Source organism: Macrobrachium rosenbergii, chromosome 44 (assembly GCF_040412425.1).
Source record: "Macrobrachium rosenbergii isolate ZJJX-2024 chromosome 44, ASM4041242v1, whole genome shotgun sequence".
Classification (NCBI taxonomy): Eukaryota; Metazoa; Arthropoda; class Malacostraca; order Decapoda; family Palaemonidae; genus Macrobrachium; species Macrobrachium rosenbergii.
In genome coordinates, this window is record NC_089784.1 from 22,842,122 (window position 1) to 22,867,235 (window position 25,114).

Consider the following 25,114-nt stretch of genomic DNA (forward strand, 5'->3'; position numbering starts at 1 on the left):
TAACAGCAGCTGGTTTTCCATTATTCCTACCAAAATTCAAATGTGTCATCACATTAAGTTATATTTATCTATTTTATGTGCTTCAAAAAAGCACATAAAGTAGCCCAAATCAAAAAACCCCCTAGCTGATTAGGATCGCTTCGCTTGCCAAACCGTCTTTGCCCTCCCCCCCAAACAAAAATCTGAAATGAGCCCTGTTTTGAATATCTGTGCTTTAGTGACTATCTTTTTTCTAGTGAGCTACCTGTTTTTTAGTAAGTACCTTCTGTGTGGTGATTACATGTTTTCTGTGGTCTCTACTCTCTGGTGAAACCTGTTTTTTATTGACTATCTTGTTTCTTTTGCCCACTTGTTTTGTGGTAACTACCTCCTTTGTAGTGACTGCCTTATTTCTGTTGACCACATTTTCCCTAATGAGTACCTTCTTTCTAGTGACTACCTTTCTGGTAGAGGTATAGCTTAAAGTGTGCCTTTGTTTAAGTTCTTTGCGGCATCTCGTTGGAAAGTTCTTTGCACTACCTCGTTGGTTCCAAGCTGTATTGTTGTTTGCTTTTTCTTGTCATCTTTTCCCTTCATTCTCTTCCTACGTTACTGGTGGCTGCTGGGACTCCTCAGAGGAGTTTTTGGTCTCCTAGTGGAGCCCTTGGGCGACCAGGAGAGTTAACTCCTTTGAGGATGAAGAATACGGTACTCATGTATCAAAAATATGATTACTGTAGTACAAAAATATAAACTTTTTGGGAATCAAGAACATTTTCCCTTGTATGTATAGAAGAAATTCTGCTGCAACAGGTGTCTTTTGGAGATTATTTGAATACTTTATATTCTCAGGTTTTATAAAATCAGAGGTCATATCCATGAATTAATTATACTGTACTGTGTGGCAATGTATACAATAATAGGTGTAATTCAACTTGGACATTTTTACTTTTGTTTGTAACGTTTATTGTGCCTTATAATGAGTTTGACTCATTCTGGAAAATATGAAGGTCTGTAGTATGGGATTATATTTCAGCATCAGATTTCTTAGCTTTTTGTTAGAATGGTCTAAGAAACCCATAACCTCCTTGATGTGTTCATGGCTAGTTTGACCATGAGAACTTGACTTTTGAATTGGGCAGTATTAATATTTAATCAATTATTTTTCCTTTTTTCAGTCCTGATTATCAGATGGGATATAACCAAGCATCATATGATTCAACTCCACAACACCATCAGCAACATCCATCTCAAACTCCACAACAACACCATGTTTATCCTCACCAAGATTACGATCATCATCAGCAGCAGCAGCAACAGCACTTTCAGCAGCAGCAGCAGCAGCAACAACAACAACAGCAGCAACAACAACAACAACAACAACAGCAACAGCAGCAGCAGCAACAACAACAACAACAACAGCAGCAGCAGCAACAGCAGCAAACACATATGGCATATCAGCAGCACTATGAACAACCTCCCCAGCAGCCCTCACATTATCAGCCTCAGCATGAACAGCAGGTTGGTTAATATTAAAAAAAAAATTCTGAAGAGTAGGATGTTTTTACAAATGTTTGTCCCATCTAAAATTATGATGAGCATCATTATCCCTTTGAGCTTTCCTAGGGAGGATGAGGACAGAAACACACTTTCTGGCAGACCGCCAGAACAGTCAATAATGGTATCAGCATCTAAATATTTTGCATACAGGAATATGTTCCTAAATATGAGATACTCTTAGTCAGTGAAATAGAGTAAATGAAATTCACTGAATCTAAATCAAATGTCTTTATCATGCTGAATTTAGGGTAAATGAAATTCACTGAATCTAAATCAAATGTCTTTATCATGCTGAATTTGATCAGGGATTATGCTCTTCTGAAACCAATGTAAATATCCCGTTTTCAAAATTTTGTGAATTTTAGAATTGGTTGAGGGGTGTTATAAGTAACTTTCATTATACCATGCTAAAACTATATGTAGGCACTGTATACAGTTGGCTAGTGAGCAACTGAATAATTACAGTATTAGTCTATATTTTTGATTTTGTGAAATGCACAATGTCCCGACTTTATGGTGCGTGGTTCACGGTGCTGTTAACCCAATTTTTTGGCGCTGTAAGCTGGTTTTATGTGGCTGTAAGTGCTATTTATTCCCCCCCCCATAATTATGATGTTCTGGTTTACGGCTATTTTCGGCTTACGGCATGCCGTCGGGAATGGAACCCCTGCCGTAAACCGGGGACTGCCTTCAGCATCTTACAAGTGAAAATAGTTTAGTTTATCTGGTTGTGAAAGTTGTTAGTATTTTAGCAGTATAATGAAATTATTAATGGTTTCATAATGTGGCTACGGATAGCATTTCCTTTTTTAACAATTGAAAATTTGAGTTTGACATGCAGTTTTGAAAATTAAATAATTAGATTGTTTTTCATTCTCAAATTGTTTCTTTAGGCTCCACCAGAGCTTGAACCAGAACCAGAGCCTGAACAAGAACAGGAGATGGAAGGTGATGATGGTGATGAAGACATGGACCAAGATGGTGATTCTGACGGTGATGGAGTTGATGAAGATGATGATGATGAGCAACCAGAGCAACCGCATGAGCCCATACCCCGTTTGACTATATCCATCCGAGGCGGCAGAGGTAGAGGGAGAGGACGAGGCAGGATTGGTATGTATTGCGATTATTGTTTTTGTCTTGATAGATATAGAACACTTTTCCCCTTTTTGTTTTTGAACAGGGATAACATGATTTTCTTACTTATGAAGCTGTTTATGTACTCCTTACGTAACACAATGCTTAGCTTGGTATGCTGTTTCATTATTGTTCTGTTTATATAGTAAATTTGGGAAATTAACCCAAGACATGGGGATTATTATATATAGTACAATAATTTGTATAATCTCTTCATATGTACTCAAATATCTCTTCATTAAATTCCCAAAGTTTTCTTTGGCCTGTTTTAATTCTACCTTCTCTTTAGTGATCCCCCATCACCCTTGCTTCCTTGAGTAGTTTGTTATATGATCTAATTATACATTATGTAAAAGCTTTACAATTTGAGCTATGACTGATGTTCCATCTAGGATAGTAGTTATAAAAGGTGTAGGGAAGCAGGTGAATGTGGGAACATAAAACACTTTTGGGGTGGCTTAAACTAGGCTTTGTGCACTGTATTTAATCTGTTTAGGCTAATGTAGGCAGATTGTTTTTTAAATAAATTGCTTGGGAGTTATTCTATTTAAAATATTTTCAGACTATTTTATAACCCTCTAGTAATGCTACATTGTTTGTTTGATAATTTTGTATAAAAATAAGCTATAGTAGGTATGCTACACTGCCTTAGCCTAGAATAGCGTAGGTTAGCATATATGTAAAGACTTTCAGAAGATTTGGACAGTCAACATATTTAGACAGGGTCTTCCTCTGGTTAATCCAGATTAAGAGGTTTTTACTGTTAGGACAACTTTGAAAGTCATTTTTATTGCCCTTCAACAAATTGCATTCTTGTTGGAAAATTAGATATCTATTGAGACTTCATAGGTATTTCTGTTTTTCAGCTACAATAAAAAAAATTGGTGATCAGTATGTTGGGGAACAGCCCAGGAAACGTGGTCGTCCTGGAAGGAAACCTATTACAGAGATGATGGCAGAAGATGAAAGTTCCCTCTACTTTATAGTGAAGAATGGTCGAATAGCTTTGGCTGTAAGTGAATTTATATTGGTTTTATTGAAAGTGTATTTATTGCATGAACTAGAAAACATTACCAGTTTTGGTTGGGTTTATTCAGATGCTTTTTGATTTTAAGAAGGAATCCACTCCAGTTATCTCTCATCTGGTAGGAACTGCAGCCAGTACACTTCAAGTGGTGCCTTGTTGGATTATTAAAGCTGCATGTACTTATTCATTGCTATTTTCTTTCTGCCATCCTGTTAGCCAGACTCTCCAATGATTACACCTTAGTGTAACTTTGGGGTTGTCCCTCAGTTTCACTCTCAGATTCTTGCTCTTCGTTTCATTTTTGTTCTGGATCTCTTTGAATTTGCTGTCCAGCCACTCTAGCTCTTCATATTCAACATCTTAATGATTGAATGGCTGAAAGTGCCCCAGTCCATGGCTTATAGCCAAAATTTCATGATTCATTCATTCCAATTATCCCATCATAAATCAGGAGTGTTGTAAGCTGAATATAATAATGTACAATAATTAATAAATAAATAAAGAAGTATTGTCATTAAGTAAACAGTCAAACAGTTATTATATGGAGATATAAAAAGATAAAACATTTTCCATACAAATATTAAAATCATGATAAATTTTCAGACTAGATAGGTCTTTAGTATTTATTTGTTTATCAAATATGATGATGTGTATGTGATCTGTATGATTTCGTACAACTTGGACTGCTTACAATGTTATAAGATAGTTTTCGACTACCAGTCACTGGAGCAAGGCAAAGTTAAAGAAGTTTGGTAGCTAGTTGGGAGGAGACTGAATGAAGTAGGTGAAAGTTTAAGGCAGACAGGAGTGCAGTGTACTATGTTAGGCACATTGTAAGAGGTACCACCCCTACAAGGTGGGGAACTGATAGGTTAGCCCTTATGTTATTTCATAGGTCAGTGGTTTTCATTATAATGACTTACCAAAACACTGTAAAAGCTTTTATCTCTTTAAAATCGACACGTCCGAGATATAAATTTTCAAACTTTGTTTGGAACGCTGATACAATTGGCGGAGACCCAATCCCACCGGATGTCGGTGGGGTAGCGTGGCAGGAGACATACCCATAAACCCAGGTCAGTTTCATTCTCGGCGTATTGGGAACGATCTCGCGCGTCCGTCTGCCTCAAACTGTTTGGGTTCCTTTGTCTGCTTGCACTTAGGTGTGGCGTCTCTCCTGGTGAAGTACTCAATTGCCTGTTTATTTATCTAGATAGCCTAGCTCTGGGAATTCGTAGCTATGTCGGATTCAAGCTTCTCGGGGATCCAGAGTTTGCGCAGGGAATTTGTGCTCCGCCAAACTAGTTAAACTTAAATACGATCGCCATTCTTTGTGTACAGCATGTAGGGGGTCAAGAGTGTTCCCAGGAGAACACATGCAGTGAATGTATGGAATGGAGTCAGGAGTTTTGGCAAACATACAGCTCCCATCAGATAAAGCTGGTTAGGGATAGGGATAGGAAAGCCTTTAAGCGTAAGGAAGCTAGGCTATCATCTTCTTCGGTGGTGGCATTGGTGTCACCTCCTCTACCGGCTGTTCCTTCCTCTCCTACCCCCTCCTCTACCGCTGCTCTTTCCCCCTATCATATTCCCCCCTCTTCTTCACCAGCTTCCCAGTATGTTGTCCCTAAAGCAAAGCCCAGCCTCGAGGCTGATAAATCAGAATTCGTTCTTTTCAGAAATCAAATGGAAGCGCAAATGAACGGTTTCATGGAGTCGGTCTTAAGTTTAGTGCGTTCGCACCGTAGTCCGGCCGTTAGCGTCGGTGATGACGTCAGTGTTGGTGTTGGTGATAACAATGTGGTTGTTCGCGATCGCGTTTCAGGCGAGTCTGCTCGTTTTTCTAAATCTTTTGAGCAAAGGCAACTGTCCTGCTCGCCTTCTGAGGCTAGAAGACAGTCCAGTGCTGGCGAAAAGGTCAGAAATTATTGCCCACGAGCAGGCTCGTCCTCTAAGGTACAGGAAAGCCTTAGTCCTGGTGGCGGAAGTAGTAAGCTTCAGGGAGACGTGAAAGTGATCCATCGACGCGTCGATCTTCTCGCCATCGCCGACATCGCAGGTTGGTGTCCCCAGAAGCTTCATCAAGGTGGTCGCAGTCGAAGTGGCACTACCTAAGGTTAAGCTCTTCAGGTGAGAGTAGCAGCAGTTCATCTTCAGTCTCTTCATATTCCAGCTCTTCGGATCCCCCCCCTCCTCGTCATCGCAAGTGGGATCAGACCTCTCGGCCCTTAAAGAGGCATTCTTCGGATAATTCCTGCCCTAGGGTTACTAAACTCTTCAAGAAAAGGACAGCCAGCCCTATACCTGGTTGCTCAGCGTGGGGATCCGATCAAGAAGATACATTTCAGACGCTTCTCCCAGGTCACCTAGTGCAGTCAGGAGGCCTAGCCCTCTCCAGGAAGTTCCGCCGCAAGTGCCCGGCCTCTTACTCCTCCTCCTACACACGAAGTGTTTGCGCCTTTGGCTACATCCTCACCCTCCCAGGAGTCTATTCTGTTGGAAGGAGGCTAGAAAAGGTAGTCCGCAAAGTCCTTGGTATTCCCGAGGATAAAGAAGTCGCTCCTCCTCAACTCCTGGACGGTCTGGGCACGGAACCGTTTCTTTCTGGTGAAGAGGAAGGCCAAGGTGAATCGGGCCTTCTTCACATTACGCTTCTCTACTCAGCTTTCTGCTGCAGTCGCACCATAACATTTTCAGCCGACAGCCCCTCTTCTCCGACTTCTACGTTGCGCCTGGGAAAACAAGGTCCTGCCACTTCACTTCCCAAGTTGGTACTCTCCACCGCCTCCAAGAAAGCATTAAAAGAGGTAGAGGCGTGGTTGGAAGCTAAGAGGTCCTCGGGTAAGTCGTTGTTTTGCACACCCTCCTTCAAAGCTGTCGAAAAGGAGGCAAAATTATTACAGCACAGGAGCTTCTCCTTCACTGGGATCTGCAATTTCAGCACAGGGTGACTTCGGCTCCCTTGTGGACCCTCAAGACGCATTTCATTCGAGGCAGCCAAGACCTTCTTTTTCTGCCCTAGATGTAGAACATTTTTCCAGGAACCTCTTCAAGCTCCTAGAGATTGTCAGCTTTATCGATTGGTCAATGGGAGCTGTTTTCAAATAGGTGGAGCAGGCTAATCTCGCAGAAGGCGTCTTGGAAAAAATCACGGGTTCCTTTCCTGCACCGATATCGCTATCCATGATGCGGCAGGCGAAATTTCCTCCTCTTCGCCATGGCCACTCTGAAGAAGAGGGAAACTTGGTGCTCGTTCTTGTCTAAGGCTGTGACTTCTTCAGAGAACGGCTTTGATGTTCGCACCCTTTGACAAGGAGGGCCTCTTCCCAGAAGCAGTAGTGAAAGACGCCCTGTCAGCCATGGATAAGAGGGCGTCGTCACACATCCTGTCTATGTCTTCCACCAGACCGAGGCCTGCTCCCGCTCCTTTGACCATGATGGTATCTCCTCTTAACAGGCATCCGTTTCGTAACTCCAAGTCCAAACCTTACTCAAGGTCCCGCTACAACTCCAGGGGTCACAAGTTCTCCTCAAAGCCACAAGGTCGTCATACCAGTAAGTAGGATCCCTGTCCTCCATGCGCCGGTGGCGGCCAGACTCAGCCTCTTTTGGGAGGAATGGAGAGACAGGTGCAGATCAGTGGGTGGTGCAAGTGCTCCAGCTAGGCTACCGTCTGCCGTTCGCCCAACCTCCTCCTCTCTCCAATTCTCCCATTTCCTTGACAGCATATAAGAACTAGGAAACAAATAAAAAGCAAAATCAAAGTTTTCTTGACTATATTATATGTTCCTATTGTTTAATTGTAAAGTGGCAAATAATGTGCTGTAAAAAAAACACAGAAGGCTTTAACAGTAGCACACCAGAAGATTAATTAATAATTTGTTTAAGGAGAAAGAATTTATTCTTACATATAGATGGAGACTTTCAACATTGCTCACTTTACTCTCCAGTCTTAAAGGATAATACATTTCACTCTGACCTTGATCACAAAAACTATTTGTTATTTTTCTTACATATAATATTTGTCTTGTGCATACATTTTTTTTATTGGCTATAGTGTTCTGTTTCAGTGTAGTTTTGCCAGTGTGTTGTTATTAAAAGCTGTATTTGTTTGTACTACATGGCTATTAGCCACTATTGTGTCAGCAGCTTCCAGTAATCGTGCAGTTACTTACCCATCATTTTAAATCCTCTTCTGCATGTATACACACTTACTCCTGTCAGGTAGTATTTTCAGTCTTTTTCATGCTGATGTTCTTAGGTCTAAATTTCTTCTGTTGATATAATCATGTCTCAGCAGAGGAGCTTTCATGACAGATATAGCACTTTTAAGACTTGCACTAGTAATTGTAAGTGTCAAGAATTAACATCCTCAACTTGTCAGGATTGTCACTCTTAATTTGATTTCCAGATGGTGAAATTTAAGGTTAAGAACAGTGTTACTACTTACCCTACTACCAAGTCATGTAGTTTTTGTTAGTCTTAGTCTGAGATCCCGTTGGTAAAATGCAAGGATCGGAATGGTGCTACAACCTGCTCTTTATCTTCGTGGAGTTTACAGTTTTGGTCCTTCATGTCTTCTCTGTAGTACTGTATGAAAGAAAGTTGCATGCTTCCCTCCACACTTATTATGTGCATCAGAAGCCAATTTCTTAGATTTATTTTATTGGCCTCTTTTGCTAATCTTCAAGCATAATTACGTAAATATAGCAGTTTTGTCTGTAAACCCCCATTAGTATGCCTAGTAAGCTTTTTCAGGTATACTTGCTGAAAATAAGACATTTACAACCTTGTTACTCTTATTATATAAGACCGGTACTTCTCTTTTTCTTTGGACTTCCCCTCTGGCTATCACAGTCTTTGTTGTTTGTATCTTGCCATCTTACAAAAAAAGTGAGCTTGAAAACAACTTTCTAGCCTCCCCCATGGTGTTTGTACAGTTGCTAGGAATACTGTTCTGGCTTAGGCAAGTTATTGTAAGGGCCTCAAGAAAATGAGCAGTGATGAGGCAGCACATGTTATGATGTTTGTTCTTTTGATGAAAGTCCTTTCAACTTGCGAATTTCAACTTTATGGAGATGTTAATGTAGTTTCACAGCATGCATGTGGAGACACCAGACTATGTTGAGGAGCCTTGATCTCAGTATTGTGACATACAGGTAGTTGTGCCTCATACTCACAGGGTCCTGTGGTAGTATTGGGACAGGTGCTCTCTGTTTTGGGTTAGGTTCCCATATGGGGATTCACCCTCTTCATTACTTTAACAATTTTTCTTTTATTTGTAATGACTTTTATGAAAAAATCTGTTGTTAATTGCCTTTACAGTATGTACTCTTATTGAATAAGTGCTGTCTTCTGCTACATTAGTTCTTGGAGATACCCTATACAGTAGTGGTACAGGTCTCTAAACCTACATTGTTCCAGATGGGTCTGGAGCAGGTTTAAGCATGGGTTCTTATACCCATGGTAAATCATAAGCACAGGCAGTCCCCAGGTTATCAGCAATCCAGTTTTTCAGCGCTTGTCTAGTGACGAAAATCAGTGTTTTTTGGTGCCGATATGTGCTGATTTCCGCTTATCGCTGCCAATAATCGCGTAATGGCACCGATACATACCTGACAAAAGCTCCGATAACCGAGAGCCGACGATTTTCGCTTGTCATCATGCTGTTGGAATGGAACCCCGCCGATAACTGGGGACTGCCTATACAGTACTTAATTTTGTGCAGCTTGTGGATCGTACAGCAAGAATTTGGAAACATGGCTGCTTTAGGCCTTAGACTCTACCTGCACATGTGCATTACAACTATCTGACTTGTGTTCATTTCTTTCTCATATGAGGGACTGAAATATCTTAAGATGATTTCATGGCAAACAAAATAGCTAATTGTAAGTAACAGCTTATTTTTGGAAAATTAACTTTATGAAAAAATTTAATTAACAAAAAAAGTTGAATTAATTTGGCACTGGTAGTATTTTCCACTACCGTTTTCTTCAGTTTGTTAGAACAAACCAGTGGAGTACTTTCAACCCTTAATTATTTGAAGCCAACCCATGTGGTGCCATGATTGTTTACATCATTCAGTGTCTGTCATTAATATTTGAATAATGGCATGAAAAGAGTTCCTAAATGATTGATAAGGGGAAATGACAGGAGATCAAGGAGGAAGAGTGCGCCTATCACTATTGTGGAGTATGTACACAAAAATTGCAGGCACTTATATCCTGGAAAATAGGTGCATCAACTTTCACATTAAGCATAAGAAAGAATTATTTTTTGTTTACATGTAGTGATCTTTGGTAGATATTGTGCATGAGGATCACAAAATCCACTCAAATGACAATTTTAAAAAATAACGGGTGAAGGACGACTGCCTAAAATTTTAAGAAATACAGTGGACATTTTATATTGAATAGAGTCATTTATAAAGTTTGCTTATAATGATGAGTGTTTGTACCTTTGATATCTTTACTATGGGATGTGATACTTTACAAAAGGATTTCCTGTGTATCAGGTTTTCAAAAGTTAAACTTTTGTTTTGCAATGTCAACTTGTACTAAATATTTGTACTGGATTTTTTGTTTTAGTAGATGTACGATATTTTTTTAAATGAATGATGGAAAAGGGTTGGTGATGTGACTTTCTTCTCCTCTTTTGCCTTTCATGCATAGTTTAGGAAATGATTTTTGCTTTGCATTGTATATCCTACTTAATGAAGCTTTTTGATGAGTGTGAATTTGATCTTTTCAGCAAGTTGTAGATGACTGGATCGACTCATACAAGGATAACAGAGATGCTGCTCTGCTTCAGTTGATGCAGTTTTTCATTAATGCAGCTGGCTGTAAAGGAAAGATTACGGCTCATATGCAGGCTACTATGGAGCATGCTGAAATTATCCGAAGGATGACAGAGGAATTTGAAGAGGTACAGTGCAGAATGAGTATTTTGACAATGCTTTTTCCCATACTTTTAATATGTATGAGAATTGTGCTGTATTGTACTGTATTGTAATGTAAAGAAGATACTTTGTAGTCTTTTAGCTGGAGACCCTTGCGTACTGTTTCAGGTAGCCTTCGCTTTTTCATGCTGCTGGAATAGACGCGGGTAAGTTTTGGTAATAAAAGCATACGTCCCATAGATGTAGTGCTACACTTCCTGTGCATTTTCACATCAAGCCTAGTGATACAGATTCATCTCTTTGTGACTTTCAGGAAAGTGGTGAGTATCCCTTGATCCAGGGAGGGCAGCAGTGGAAGAAGTTTCGGAGCAACTTCAGCGAATTTGTTCAACTTTTGGTTAAGCAGTGCCAGTATTCTATCATCTACGACCAATATCTGATGGACAATGTTATCTCACTTCTTACTGGTTTGTCTGACTCACAAGTTCGAGCTTTCAGGCATACTGCCACATTAGCAGGTTAGTGTATAAAAAGAGGTGTTTTGTTGAGGTAATTGGTGGTCATATTGTTGGGGGATTTAGTACTGAAAATTCGTTAAGCATTTGGAAACAGAATTCATACTTTGCTTACTCTGCATTGTGTGGGAAAGTTGATGGAAAAGGAACGGCATAACCATAAGACTTATTTCTGTGAAACAAGCAGAAATGGTTAATACACTAAACAAATTTATATATAGACTGCTGTAGTAAATCCAAATATAAAAAGAAAGAGAGAAAAAATAAGCCTTATTTGCAAACCATCTCTAGCTCAAGATCTCGGTTAATTTTCCAGTAACTGGACACCACATCTCTCCTCCACTTCCACATTGTCACATCTTGTCAGTGTTCTGTGCAATCAAAATAACAAGTAGAAAATTTGATTATGTAACTGCAATATGAAATATAAAACAGGGTATAATTTTTGAAAAGATATAGGTGAACTTGGAAGTTTTAGAAAGATGGAAGATAGTTTCCCAGCAGGTATAGGCTAATGGTTCGTAGAAGAGTCTTCAGGCTTAGGAGCAGTCTCTTTTTGGAAATGTGAAGTTTATGTAAGGGGTTGTCCTATACTTTAAATCTAGGGGTAAACATAGCCAATCTAACCAAAATAGTTGTTTTGCACAGAGTAGATTTCATAAAAATTTTGGATGAAAGACTGTGCACAGTATGCCTTGCTTAGTTCATATAGACTGCTGTAGTAAATCCAAATATAAAAAGAAAGAGAGAAAAAATAAGCCTTATTTGCAAACCATCTCTAGCTCAAGATCTCGGTTAATTTTCCAGTAACTGGACACCACATCTCTCCTCCACTTCCACATTGTCACATCTTGTCAGTGTTCTGTGCAATCAAAATAACAAGTAGAAAATTTGATTATGTAACTGCAATATGAAATATAAAACAGGGTATAATTTTTGAAAAGATACAGGTGAACTTGGAAGTTTTAGAAAGATGTAAGATAGTTTCCCAGCAGGTATAGGCTAATGGTTCATAGAAGAGTCTTCAGGCTTAGGAGCAGTCTCTTTTTGGAAATGTGAAGTTTATGTAAGGGGTTGTCCTATACTTTAAATCTAGGGGTAAACATAGCCAATCTAACCAAAATAGTTGTTTTGCACAGAGTAGATTTCATAAAGATTTTGGATGAAAGACTGTGCACAGTATGCCTTGCTTAGTTCATTATAGGTATTACTACTGAAGGTTCATTTCCCAGTGTACTTATAGCTCTTTGGCATTTCATCTGTTCCCCTCACATTCTTCACACACTACTCTCCTGTTTCTTCAGCTTCTTCCTGCTCCAGTTGTTTGTTCATCCATCATTCCAGAATTTTCTTTTTATTTTGGTGACAGTCTAGAAACTTAAATTAATAGACTGGTAAAATCATTCTGTGATTATTTATTATCCAGTCATTCAGTGTCATGCAGTAATACATTGCAAATTTTTACCAAGTCTGAGCTTGTCTCGTAGATGGGCTAACGAACTAGTTAATATTTGCTTGTGTTATGTTATGTAAATTATTCTTTTACTTTGTACTGTACATGGTCTTTGTTGGAGTACAGAATAGTTGCTTATATGATTTGTAAGGATTTATGAGGTACATGTTAATCTGAAGTCAAGGAAGTTCTGAACAGTGGCCTTTATGGGTGAGGAAGTCCATTTCCATTGCTGTAGAGTGCAATGAATATGTCACAACTGCATATCACTTTTTTTATAGTTTTTCTCTTAAGATCTTGATTTGCAGCTTACAGAACTTAATGCTGATTTTTGGGTTGAATAAAATGCAGTAGCTGTAAATGTGCAGTATTTCTTTACTGTGCGCAGATAGTGTTTATGTATTTTTTTCTTTTTATGAGGTCATTATTTTCTTTATTCCTTTGTTTTTAGTCCTTTTAAATTGAAGAAGTACTTGGTTTTCACCTTAGAAATCAAAGACAGTGGTTAAGTTAACCATGAATTATCTACTGTTTGTTTTGTATAAGTAGATTTTATTGCCAGTTTTGCTAAAATCAAATTACTTCTAAAATCTTTTGTAATAGAAGGAATATGTTTGCTAATTTTGCTCTCATGACTTGGTGTTTGTGGCTGTCATAATTATTCTTATATAAAAATCCTTGGCATGTAAGGTAGTACAAATGTGTTTATAGAAGAATACAAAAAAATTGTTACTGTTTGGGTAATATTTGTACTTTGAATGATGTTCAGAGACCACAAACCTCTGCTAAGGCTGACCAACCCACCCTGGAAAGTCTTTTCTTCTGGAAAGTTGTATTCCTGTCTCACAAAATTTAATCACCATATGTTAGTCACAAGACCCACCTTTGATAAATTTTCTTCTTGTAAAATTATTTGCAAACAAACAGAAAACTGAAAATAAAGCTAATAAACAAACAAAACTGAAAATAAAAGCTAATAAACAAACAGAAAACTGAAAATAAATACATTGTTGGCAGAGATGTTTATATTTTATGCAGGAATTTTGCTCTTTTGACAATAATGTTAATAATTTTCCCTTATTTCCTTGTATAACTGTTAAATTATGTAAAACAAAGGACAAAAGAAAATGACCAAACATGATGATCCATAAAGGCAAAATTGTAGAAAATAGAAAAGACTGCAAAAGAAAAAGACCACAATTAATTACTTTAGAACCTAATTATAAAAGTCAAGTATTTATGAAGAATTGTAATTGATCTGATTTTTTGTTGAGTTAGGTGGAGGGCATTGTTGATAGTTACCATATTTTGAAAATTTTCTTAGTATTATAATGTGGAAATCTAATACTGATTTATATAACATTTTGTGAGTTTTTCAGTGCTTATTTCAGTTCTGAATAAGTAGAAGTCTATTCTAGTTTTTTGGTGTACTTTTTTTTTTTTTATTTAGGTGAGAGATACTGACCTCATATTTATTTCTTTAAACAGCAATGAAACTGATGACTGCCCTAGTAGATGTTGCCCTCACAGTTTCTGTCAACTTGGATAATACTCAGCGTCAATATGAATCAGAAAGACAAAAGGTGAGTGATTTGGAGCTTTTGTAAAAACTTTGTTTCAAGCATTTTCATCTATAATTAATGAAAAACTTGAGCCCTTGCAAACTATGCTTCATGTACTTATCTTTTACAGTCTCGGGAAAAACGTGCTTCTGATCGCTTGGAATCCCTGATGACTAGGCGGCAGGAACTAGAGGAGAATATGGATGAAATAAAGAACATGCTTACATATATGTTCAAATCAGTCTTTGTGCATAGATACAGGTAAGATGTGGTATTATTTGATTCTCTCTCTCTCTCTCTCTCTCTCTCTCTCTCTCTCTCTCTCTCTCTATGTAATTGTAATGTTTTCCTTTATTTTCTAATGTTTTCCTTTATTTTCTAGGGACACTTTACCTGAAATACGGTCAATCTGTATGGCAGAAATTGGGCTCTGGATGAAAAAGTTCCACCAGAACTTCTTGGATGACTCCTATTTGAAATACATTGGCTGGACACTTCATGATAAAGTAGGAGATGTACGTCTGAAGTGTCTCCAGGCCTTGCAGCCTTTATATGCCAGTGAGGAGCTCAAAAGTAAGCTAGAGCTTTTCACTAGTAAATTCAAGGATCGCGTTGTTGCCATGACCCTAGACAAAGAGTATGATGTTGCTGTCCAGGCTGTGAAACTGGTGATATCCATCCTGAAATACCACCGAGACATTCTCACAGACAAGGATTGTGAGCATGTTTATGAACTTGTGTATTCCTCTCATCGTGCAGTAGCCCAAGCAGCTGGAGAGTTCCTCAATGAACGTCTCTTCATTCCGGATGATGAAGCTGTAGCAGCTTTGAGAACAAAGAGAGGCAAAAAAAGGAGACCAAATACTCCTCTTATTCGAGATCTTGTGCAGTTCTTTATCGAATCAGAGGTATGTTTGTGTAATGTATTTTCATGACATTCAAAGCTTGAAAAATATCACTATTCTGTTTTTCTATGTTTAAAAGTTAATGACATAAATAACTGATCTACTTCGTACTCAGCAGGTTTGTTTTTATGTTAACCCTTAAACGCCGAGCCTTTATTTACAAAAGTGTCTGTCGTATGCCGGCGGCGTTCAGGAGTTAGTGCCGAAGCGGAAAAAAGTTTTTTTCAAAAATCACAGCACGCTTAGTTTTTAAGATTAAGAAGTTCATTTTTGGCTCCTTTTTTTTGTCATTGCCTGAAGTTTAGTCTGCAACCATCAGAAATGAAAAAAAATATAATCATATATAAATATTGAAATATATGACAGCGCAAAAAAGATTTCATATATAATTGTATACAAATCGCGCTGTGAGCAAAACGGTTGAAGCTAACGAGTTATATTTTTTTCTTTGAATTGTACACTAAATTGTGATGATTTTAGTATATAACAAATTGTAAAATGATCAAAGCAACACAGAGAAAATATTATCACAAAATGATGCATGAATTTGTAACGAGCGGACGTAAAAAAAGTTTTTTTTAAAAATTCACCATAAATCGAAATATTGTGCTAGAGACTTCCCGTTTGTTGAAAAATGAAGGTAATTGATTGAATATTACTAGACTGTAAGTGTTTTAGCTTACAGTTGCAGTTTTCAACCATTTTGGTAGCAGTAAAGTTGACCGAAGGTAGAATTTTTTCTATTTATCGTGATTTATATGAAAATATTTCAAAACTGATAAAAGCTACAACCATGAGTTATTTTTTGTTGCATTCTACATGAAATTGCGCACATTTCCATATATAAAACTTTATGTAACGACTAATATAAAACGGTGCAAACATTACGACAATGTGACGAAAGAATTTCTGAGATGTTCGGCCGAGTTAGCGCGCGCAGACGTAAGGAAAAAGTTTTTTTTTTTAAATTCACCATAAATCGAAATATTGTGCTAGAGACTTCCAGTTTGTTGCAAAATGAAGGTACATGATTGAATATTACTAGAATGTAAGAATTTTAGCTTATAATTGCGTTTTTTTACCATTTCGGTCGAGTTAAAGTTGACTGAAGGTTGAAAATTTGGCACTTATCATGATTTATGTGAAAATATTTCAAAACTGATAAAAGCTACAACCATGAGTTATTTTCTGTTGTATTCTACATGAAATTGCACACATTTTCATATATAAAAGTTTATGTAACGACTAATGTAAAACGGTGCAAACATACGACAACGTGAAAAAAAGAATTTCTGAGATGTTCGGCGAAAGTTACTGCGCCAAGAGATGTAAGGAAAAATTTTTTTTCAAAATTCACCATAAATCGAAATATTGTGCTAGAGACTTCCAGTTTATTGCAAAATGAAAGTACATGATTGAATATTACTAGAATGTAAGAGTTTTAGCTTATAATTGCGTTTTTCGACCATTTCGGTCGAGTTAAAGTTGACCGAAGCTTGAAATTTTGGCAATTATCATGATTTATATGAAAATATTTCCAAACTGATAAAAGCTACAACCATGAGTTATTTTCTGTTGTATTCTTCATGAAATTGCACACATTTTCATATATAAAAGTTTATGTAACGACTAACCCTTTAACGCCGAAGTCCTTTTTACAAAAACGTCTCCCGTATGCCGGCAGCGTTCGTGAGTTAGCGCCGAAGCGGAAAAAGTTTTTTCAAAAAATCACAGCACGCTTTAGTTTTTAAGATTAAGAGTTCATTTTTGGCTCATTTTTTTGTCATTGCCTGAAGTTTAGTATGCAACCATCAGAAATGAAGAAAATATCATTATCATATATAAATATTGGAATATATGACAGCAAAAAAAAAAAACTCGTATATAATTGTATACAAATCGCGCTGTAAGCAAAACGGTTAAAGCTAATGACTTAATTTTTTTTAGTTGTATTGTACACTAAATTGCAATGATTTTGGTATATAACAAATTTTAAAATGATCAAAGCAACACAGAGAAAATATTATCACAAAATGATGCATGAATTAAATAACGGGTGGACGTAAAATTTTTTTTTTTTTTTAATTCACCATAAATCGAAATATTGTGCTAGGACTTCCCGTTTGTTGAAAAATGAAGCTAATTGATTGAATATTACTAGACTAAGTGTTTTAGCTTACAATTGCAGTTTTAGACCATTTCGGTCGAAAGTTAAAGTTGACCGAAAGTCGAATTTTTTCTATTTATCGTGATTTATATGAAAATATTTCAAAACTGATAAAAGCTACAACCATGAGTTATATTTTGTTGTATTGTAAATGAAATTGCGCACATTTTCATATATAAAACTTTATGTAACGACTAATATAAAACGGTGCAAATATTACAACAACGAGACGAAAAGAATTTCTGAGATGTTCGGCCAAGTTACCAGCAAGGACGTAAGGAAAATGTTTTTAAAAGATTCACCATAAATCAAAATATTGCGCTAGAGACGTCCAATTTATTGCAAAATGAAGGTAAACGATTGAATATTACTAGAATGTAAGAGTTTTAGCTTACAATTGCATTTTTTTGACCATTTCGGTCGAGTTAAAGTTGACTGAAGGTTGAAATTTTGGCAGTTATCGTGATTTATGTGAAAATATTTCAAAACTGATAAAAGCTACAACCATGAGCTAATTTCTGTTGTATTCTACATGAAATTGCACACATTTTCATATATAAAAGTTTATGTAACGACTAATGTAAAATGATGCAAACATTACGACAACATGACGAAAAGAATTTCTGAGATGTTCGGCCGAGTTACGTACAAGAGACGTAAGGAAAAATTTTTTTTTTTCAGAAATTCACGATAAATTGAAATATTGTGCTAGAGACTTCCAGTTTGTTGCAAAATGAAGGTACATGATTGAACATTACTAGAATGTAAGAGTTTTAGCTTATAATTGCGTTTTTTACCATTTTCCGGTCGAGTTAAAGTTGACCGAAGCTTGAAATTTTGGCAGTTATCGTGATTTATATGAAAATATTTCAAAACTGATAAAAGCTACAACCATGAGTTATTTTCTGTTGTATTCTACATGAAATTGCACACATTTCCATATATAAAACTTTATGTAACGACTAATATAAAACAGTGCAAACATTACGACAACGTGACGAAAAGAATTTCTGGCGCCGGACGTAAGGAAAAAGTTTTTTCAAAAATTCACCATAAATCGAAATATTGTGCTAGAGACTTCCAATTGGTTGCAAAATGAAGGTAAATGATTGCATATTACTAGATCGTAAGAGTTTTAGCTTACAATTGCGTGTTTTGACCATTTCGGTCGAGTCAAAGTTGACCGAAGGTTGAAATTTTGGCAGTTATTGTGATTTATATGAAAATATTTCAAAACTGATAAAAGCTACAACCATGAGTTATTTTCTGTTGTATTGTACATGAAATTGTGCACATTTTCGTATATAAAACTTTATGTAACGGCTAATATAGAACAGTGCAAAAATTACGACAAAATGACAAAAGAATTTCTGAAATTTTCGGCTGAGTTACCACGCGGGCGTAAGAAAAAAGTTTTTTTTCAAAAATTCACCATAAATCGAAAAATTGTGCTAGAGACTTCCAATTTGTTGCAAAATGAAGGTACATGATTGAATATTACTAGAATGTAAGAGTTTTAGCTTACAATTGCGTTTTTTCGACCATTTCGGGTCGAGTCAAAGTTGACCGAAGGTTGAAATTTTTTGTAGTCGACGTTTGCTACGTCCACTCGGCATTCAACAGACAATTTTAGTCAACGTTTGCTACGTCCAACAGGTGTTTAAGGGCTAATATAAAATGGTGCTAACATTACGACAACGTGACGAAAGAATTTCTCGCGCGGATGTAAGGAAAAACTTTTTTTCAAAAATTCACCATAAATCGAAATATTGTGCTAGAGACTTCCAATTTGTTGCAAAATGAAGGGAAATGATTGAATATTACTAGAATGTAAGAGTTTCAGCTTACAATTGCGTTTTTTTACCATTTCGGTCGAGTCAAAGTTGACCGAATGTTGAAATTTTGGCACTTATCGTGATTTATTTGAAAATATTTCCAAACTGATAAAAGCTACAATCATTGGTTGTTTTTTGTTGCATTTTACATGAAATTGCGCACATCTTCATATATAAAACTTTATGTAACGGCTAATATAAAATGGTGCAAAAATTACGACAAAATGACGAAAGAATTTATGAAATTTTCGGCAGAGTTACCGCGCGGACGTAAGGAAAAAGTTTTTTTCAAAAATTCACCATAAATCGAAACATTGTGCTAGAGACTTCCAATTTGTTGCAAAATGAAGGTAAATGATTGAATATTACTAGAATGTAAGAGTTTTAGCTTACAATTGCATTTTTCGACCATTTCGGTCGAGTCAAAGTTGACCGAAGGTTGAAATTTTTTGTAGTCAACGCACGTTACATCCACTCGGCACCCAACAGACAATTTTAGTCGACGTACGATACGTCCAGTCGGCGTTTAAGGTTAATATAATATAATTTTTTATTGAGAAGACATATTTTTTCTCATGGCAGAAATTTATTTTCATTTTATCTCCAGCTTCATGAACATGGTGCTTATCTGGTGGATTCCTTGATTGAAAGTAATAGTATGATGAAAGATTACGAATGTATGACTGATTTGCTCTTGGAAGAGCCCGGACCCATGGAAGAACCACTGGATGATCGTCAGGAAACTAGCTTAATAGAAATCATGGTCTGTTGTATTAAGCAGGCAGCAACTGGAGAACCACCTGTTGGTCGAGGACCAACTAGAAAGGTACAGTCCAGAGGATTTCAAATGTTTGCTTACCTGTGATTGATTATGAGATAGAATTTTTTATTATTTAGTATTTTTGTTTAGAAATTAAGGTTATGGAAAGTTACAAGTCAGAAAATTGAGTCTAATTTCTGTGAGTTATATTATTTTAGAGTCTTTTATACCCATAACTTTTTAATTAAATACAATGTTTCTTTTTTAGCAAATTCTCTCTGCAAAGGAACTGAAGCAAGTGAATGATGATCGAGCCAAACTGACAGAACATCTCATTCCAACGCTACCTCAACTTTTACACAAATACATTGCTGATCCAGAGAAAGTTGCCAATCTTCTCATCATACCACAATATTTTGATTTGGAAGTGTACACTACCAGTAGGCAAGAAAAGGTAAAGAAAATGAAGTTGTAGGGTGAAATGATGATCCTTTGTATATTTGTTCTTAAGGCTTTAGCGAACTTTTAGGCAGAGCAAATTGACTTTTAATTATTTTTTTATCTGTTTTCAGAACCTAGATATCTTGTTGAAGTTAATCCAGGAAGTTGCTGACAAACATAGTGATACAGAAGTCTTGGAAACTGCTGCAAAAACACTTGAGATTCTGTGCAATGATGACTATGCAATATATTCCCGTTGTGATATTGCACGTTCCTCGTTGTTAGATATGGTAGTGAACAAGTACAAAGAAGCTAATGATGAATATTTTACGCTGATTGAGGGGGTAAGTATTTATTATGTTTTTCATTCTCCTTTAATCCTTTCGCTGTGAGCCTGTTATCTCTGCTAGTGATGAGACCATTGTACAGTACAGTACTGCTAATTGTGTAACTGACTTTTCACCCTTTTATGTATGTATTTCAATTCTTTGCTAATTGCATTATTATTATATTACACTGTACTATTATGTTATATTTATTTTAGTAGAGAGACTGTTTTATTATAGTAGAGTGATAAAATGTGCAAATAACTTGTAGGTAATTATTGAATACTGGATTATGTAGCTTTTATTGGTGAGTAATTTCAGTGTGATACCTCTAAAATATGGAGTAAAGTAATGCCATTTTTATTATTCAGTTTGAAAATCTTGATTACAAACCTTGAATGTTTGCTCTTGGGCCAAAAATTTCATTTGGAAAAACCTCACAAAAAAAATAGACTTGTCATTTTGTAGAAAATGTGAATTTATCTCCAATAAAAGTTTCAGAGCACCAATTTTTTTATGAACTGAATCTTCAATGATCTTCCATTCACAAATTTTATCATGTTTTCTTTGTTTACTCATACATTGGTTGTGCTTCATAAATCTGTTTCCTCCTTTGTCATTTCCTCTGATCCATGATCATTTCTTATAAAACCTACAGTAAAAAAAAATGTTTAAAGATAGATTTGTCTATAACTACAATATAATAAACATAACCATACTCACTACTATCACTATCAGAACTATCTGATAATTTAGGCTTACTACTATCATCGTAATTACCAAATAAAAGCCTCTGTACTACTTCATCATCGAGAGAAAGCTCATTCCTCCATAGCATTTTGATGGTTGCTGATGGTTTTGTTAATTGGAAATGAAATGTTGTCATTTGTCAGTAGAATATATACGAAAGCTCCTTACAATGATGATGGAATCGTGAAATCTGTTATGAGTCACCTAGCTAGAACCAGAAGAATGATGACTGAGGAGATCAGTTCAACATCATGGACAAGACTTTTTGACGATTGAGGAGATGAGTCCTGTGCAGCAAAAGGGTTATAGAAAGGAGCCAAGCTGGTTGCCATTAAATTGTATCAGCAGTACTGACTCCTAATGAACACCATATTCTTTGGAAGCTTGAATTTCAAATCAATGGCCCTTGTGGGCTTTTTTTGTTTGAACTGGGTTCATCTTCTGGATGATTATAATAATAATAATACTTAGCCTTAAACTCTTATAGGAAAAAATTAACGTGTCTTTTGTTTTGTTGATGAATAGAAAATAAAGGTAGCTCCTCAGAATCGCAGATCAAGAATAGAAATAATGTTTCTTTATTCTTTTTTTTTTTTTTACCCCCCAAAAATTGCAGAGAGTTTGTCGAAGGTTATTTATTTCTTTTGGTTAGTGTGGTATAGTCATTTCAAGTTTATTATTATTTGTATTCATTTCACCACAAACCCCTCACATATTGCCCTTGTTTACATTCCTTGAATGCCCCAGATACAAAAGTCTTGTATCAAACAGACAGAAGAAGAGCAGTAGTAATCATTTGCTTGCACTTTTTGGGTCTGCAGGTCCCCAACAGTTGACTGCATTTCATGTCAAGTGTTTGCTACGTTGCACATAGCTCTGCAAAATTCATAAGGTGTGGATACCAATATAGTGAAAATCCCCATATGGGGTAGTGCTGCCAGTGCACCTCATGGGGTGTACTGTAGGCATTACTAAAGGTTCTTTGCAGCATCCCTTCGGCCCCTAACCTCAACCTCTTTCATTCCTTTTACTGTACCTCCATTCGTATTATCTTTCTTCCATCTTGCTGTCCACCCTCTCCTAACAATTATTTCACAGTGCAACTGCGAGGTTTTCCTCCTGCTACACTTTTCAAACCTTTCTACTCTCAGTTTCCTTTCCAGCACTGAATGACCTCATAGGTCCCAGTGCTTGGCCTTTGGCCTAAACTCTATATGCCACTCCAATATAGGGAAAATGCCATTATAAACTGTTATATTTCTTTTTATTTCCTTGTTCAGTAATAATTCCTTGAGTTTTTAAAATTATTTGACTATATGTGTTAATGCAAACCCATTAATAATAAAGAGTAATATTTCTTATTTTGTACAGAACGTATCCAGGAGCACCAGCTCAAACAAAGAGCCAAATTTTCCTTGTTCATTCGAACTCCATCACTTCTGTAATGAGCTCTCTCACATGTTGATTTGTAGTTAATGATCCAGACTACATGGAAAGTGAGGCAGTTAACTGCTGAGAATATTTGGATCCGTGAATATGTGCATGATCTGTTTTGTGTCAAGTAGACTGGAGTTTCTAGGCATTTGAAGACTGCAAATATAGGCTGTATACATGATAGTTTTATGTGAAAAATTCAGTTTGCATTGAAAAAATAAGATAATTATGTGATTTTGATTACATATATAAAAGGTATGTTTATGGAAATGATCTTTGATTTGCTGTGTTGTTATTTTATATTATAACTATTTCTTCCCAGGAAGAAGAACCTGATGAAGATGAGACATTTGCATTAGTGTCGTCTGTGAAGAAGGTCTCAGTATTTTATTCCTGCCACAATATGGGTCCCTGTGATATCTGGGATTCTCTTCATAAGAATATTACTTTTGCTCATGATTCCAACAAATTGTTACCAGAGGAGGTATGTGGATATGCTTTTGTCAAGTTAGTGCATTTTTATTGTTAAAATGTGTCCTTATGTATTTGATTTGTCTTGAAACTGAGAACCTTTTTCTGTAAAAAGTCATTTGCATCAATCTGTTTTAATGGGCCTGTTGATAAAATGTACTACAGTGAGTTAATTTCAGACTTTAGAATGATGGCTAATAATTAGATTAAATCCTGCCCAGGATTGTGACCTTCATCAATTCCAAAAGAAAATCTTATCAGAGTAATATTAGCATACAGAAGTGGACACATTCCATTGTAACAGTTATAGCTACCCTATCTGATCATAGCCTTAATTGTAGAGAGTTAAATGTTATTAGTTTTAAACATGTATTTAACTAGGATAGTTTTAATTAGCCCCATTTAAACTTAACAACAAATAACCAGTACTGTACACAAGTTCCAAAAGGAAATATTAGTTCAATACCATTTTAATGATGTATTTATGAAATTTTGAAGTTATAATCTGCTACTCATGATATGGTTTTAACTTTTTTAAAGAAGAAATCCTCTTTGAGATTTGAGAGTTGCGGTTTTCTAGTTTAGGAACGACATACAAAATGAATGGAAAATTTCCAAACGTTATTTTATAATTGTTTTAAGAAAGAAAGAACCATTCTCGTACACTGCCATTATTGTTGTCATAATTGGTACCGAAATAGAAAGGGAATTATTAAGATTAATGAAGTGAAACAATGGCTATGCTTCATGCTAGATTGAAGGAGTTTAGAATATGTCGGCTCCTGTCTTATATATGTTCTGTCACACCTGCTAACAGGATGAATATCTTTGACAATATTCCTCACTTAAGAAAATTCTTTTATTCAAACATTGTGCGTATGTACATGTGGCAGTAGTAAACATTGGGGTAATGATTGATTGATTGATTATGAAATTTAGGTCTTGAAGACCAAGCGCTGGAACCCATCAGGATTATTTAGCGTTGTAATGAAGGTGAGATATATAAATTAATTATATGATTGATAATGAATAGGTGAATGATGATGTTCTAGTAAAATTCAGTGCTAAAATGTGAATGTAAAAAATGAAGAATGACTTTAGATAGAACCAACAAAAAATAGGTATATATTAAACTTTTATATTCAAAATATATACTTAGTATAAGAATAAATATGACTAAAATCTTAATAAATATACTGAAGTCATATCTCATTAAAATAACCAGATTCTTTCAGCTAACTCATAAGGTTATCTACCTCAATGTCATAATTTAAAATTTCTAAAATAGTCTTCCCAGTTAGTAAGTACTTTGCCCTAAGGCGAATAAATTTAGGACAGTGCACCAGCATGTGACGAACGGATAGCAGACCACCACAGTGATTACAAACTGGACTAATGGCTCCCTCTAAAATATACCTATGAGTGAAGAGGGTATGGCCAATCCTAAACCGTGTTAGGATGATCTCAAATCTTTTGTTACGATTAAAACTCGAACTCCAAAAATCGATACTTTTCTAATGTTTCTGTACTTCCTATTTGTGGATAAAATGGGGGAAGTCCATCTCTGCTGCCATTTTGTACGAATGTATCGTCTGACAACTGGACGCTTATCCAAATGTGGCACCTTATTAGTTAAAAAATCACATCTTGCAGCATCCTTTGCTTTACTATCAGCCAGTTCATTCCCTTCTAGACCAGTGTGCCCAGGAGTCCAACAAAACTTTACTGTTTTGTGGTGAACAGAAAGATAAAAAAGCCATTCCTGAGCCTTTTGAATTAAGGGGTGGGTAGGGTTAAACTTCTTTAGGGCTTCTAAAACACTACTTGAGTCACTATATATTAGTATGGATTTAAGTTTCATATCAGATGCAAGATTTAAAGCATCAACTATGGC

The 25,114-nt window shown here is 36.3% G+C and overlaps 1 protein-coding gene across 3 annotated transcripts in view; it reads left to right on the forward strand.

The window, feature by feature from the left end:
- The window catches only part of SA (stromal antigen), a 93,333-nt gene that overhangs the window by 22,337 nt on the left and 45,882 nt on the right, over positions 1-25,114 (forward strand). For all 3 annotated transcript variants that reach the window (XM_067087889.1, XM_067087891.1, XM_067087890.1), the window contains exons 3-14: positions 1,158-1,500; positions 2,433-2,652; positions 3,543-3,688; positions 10,454-10,627; positions 10,915-11,119; positions 14,058-14,152; positions 14,262-14,392; positions 14,514-15,039; positions 19,646-19,864; positions 20,067-20,252; positions 20,371-20,583; positions 23,072-23,233. In XM_067087889.1, coding sequence (XP_066943990.1) covers positions 1,158-1,500; positions 2,433-2,652; positions 3,543-3,688; positions 10,454-10,627; positions 10,915-11,119; positions 14,058-14,152; positions 14,262-14,392; positions 14,514-15,039; positions 19,646-19,864; positions 20,067-20,252; positions 20,371-20,583; positions 23,072-23,233 — 2,620 coding nt within the window. The remainder of the gene's footprint in view (positions 1-1,157; positions 1,501-2,432; positions 2,653-3,542; positions 3,689-10,453; positions 10,628-10,914; positions 11,120-14,057; positions 14,153-14,261; positions 14,393-14,513; positions 15,040-19,645; positions 19,865-20,066; positions 20,253-20,370; positions 20,584-23,071; positions 23,234-25,114) is intronic.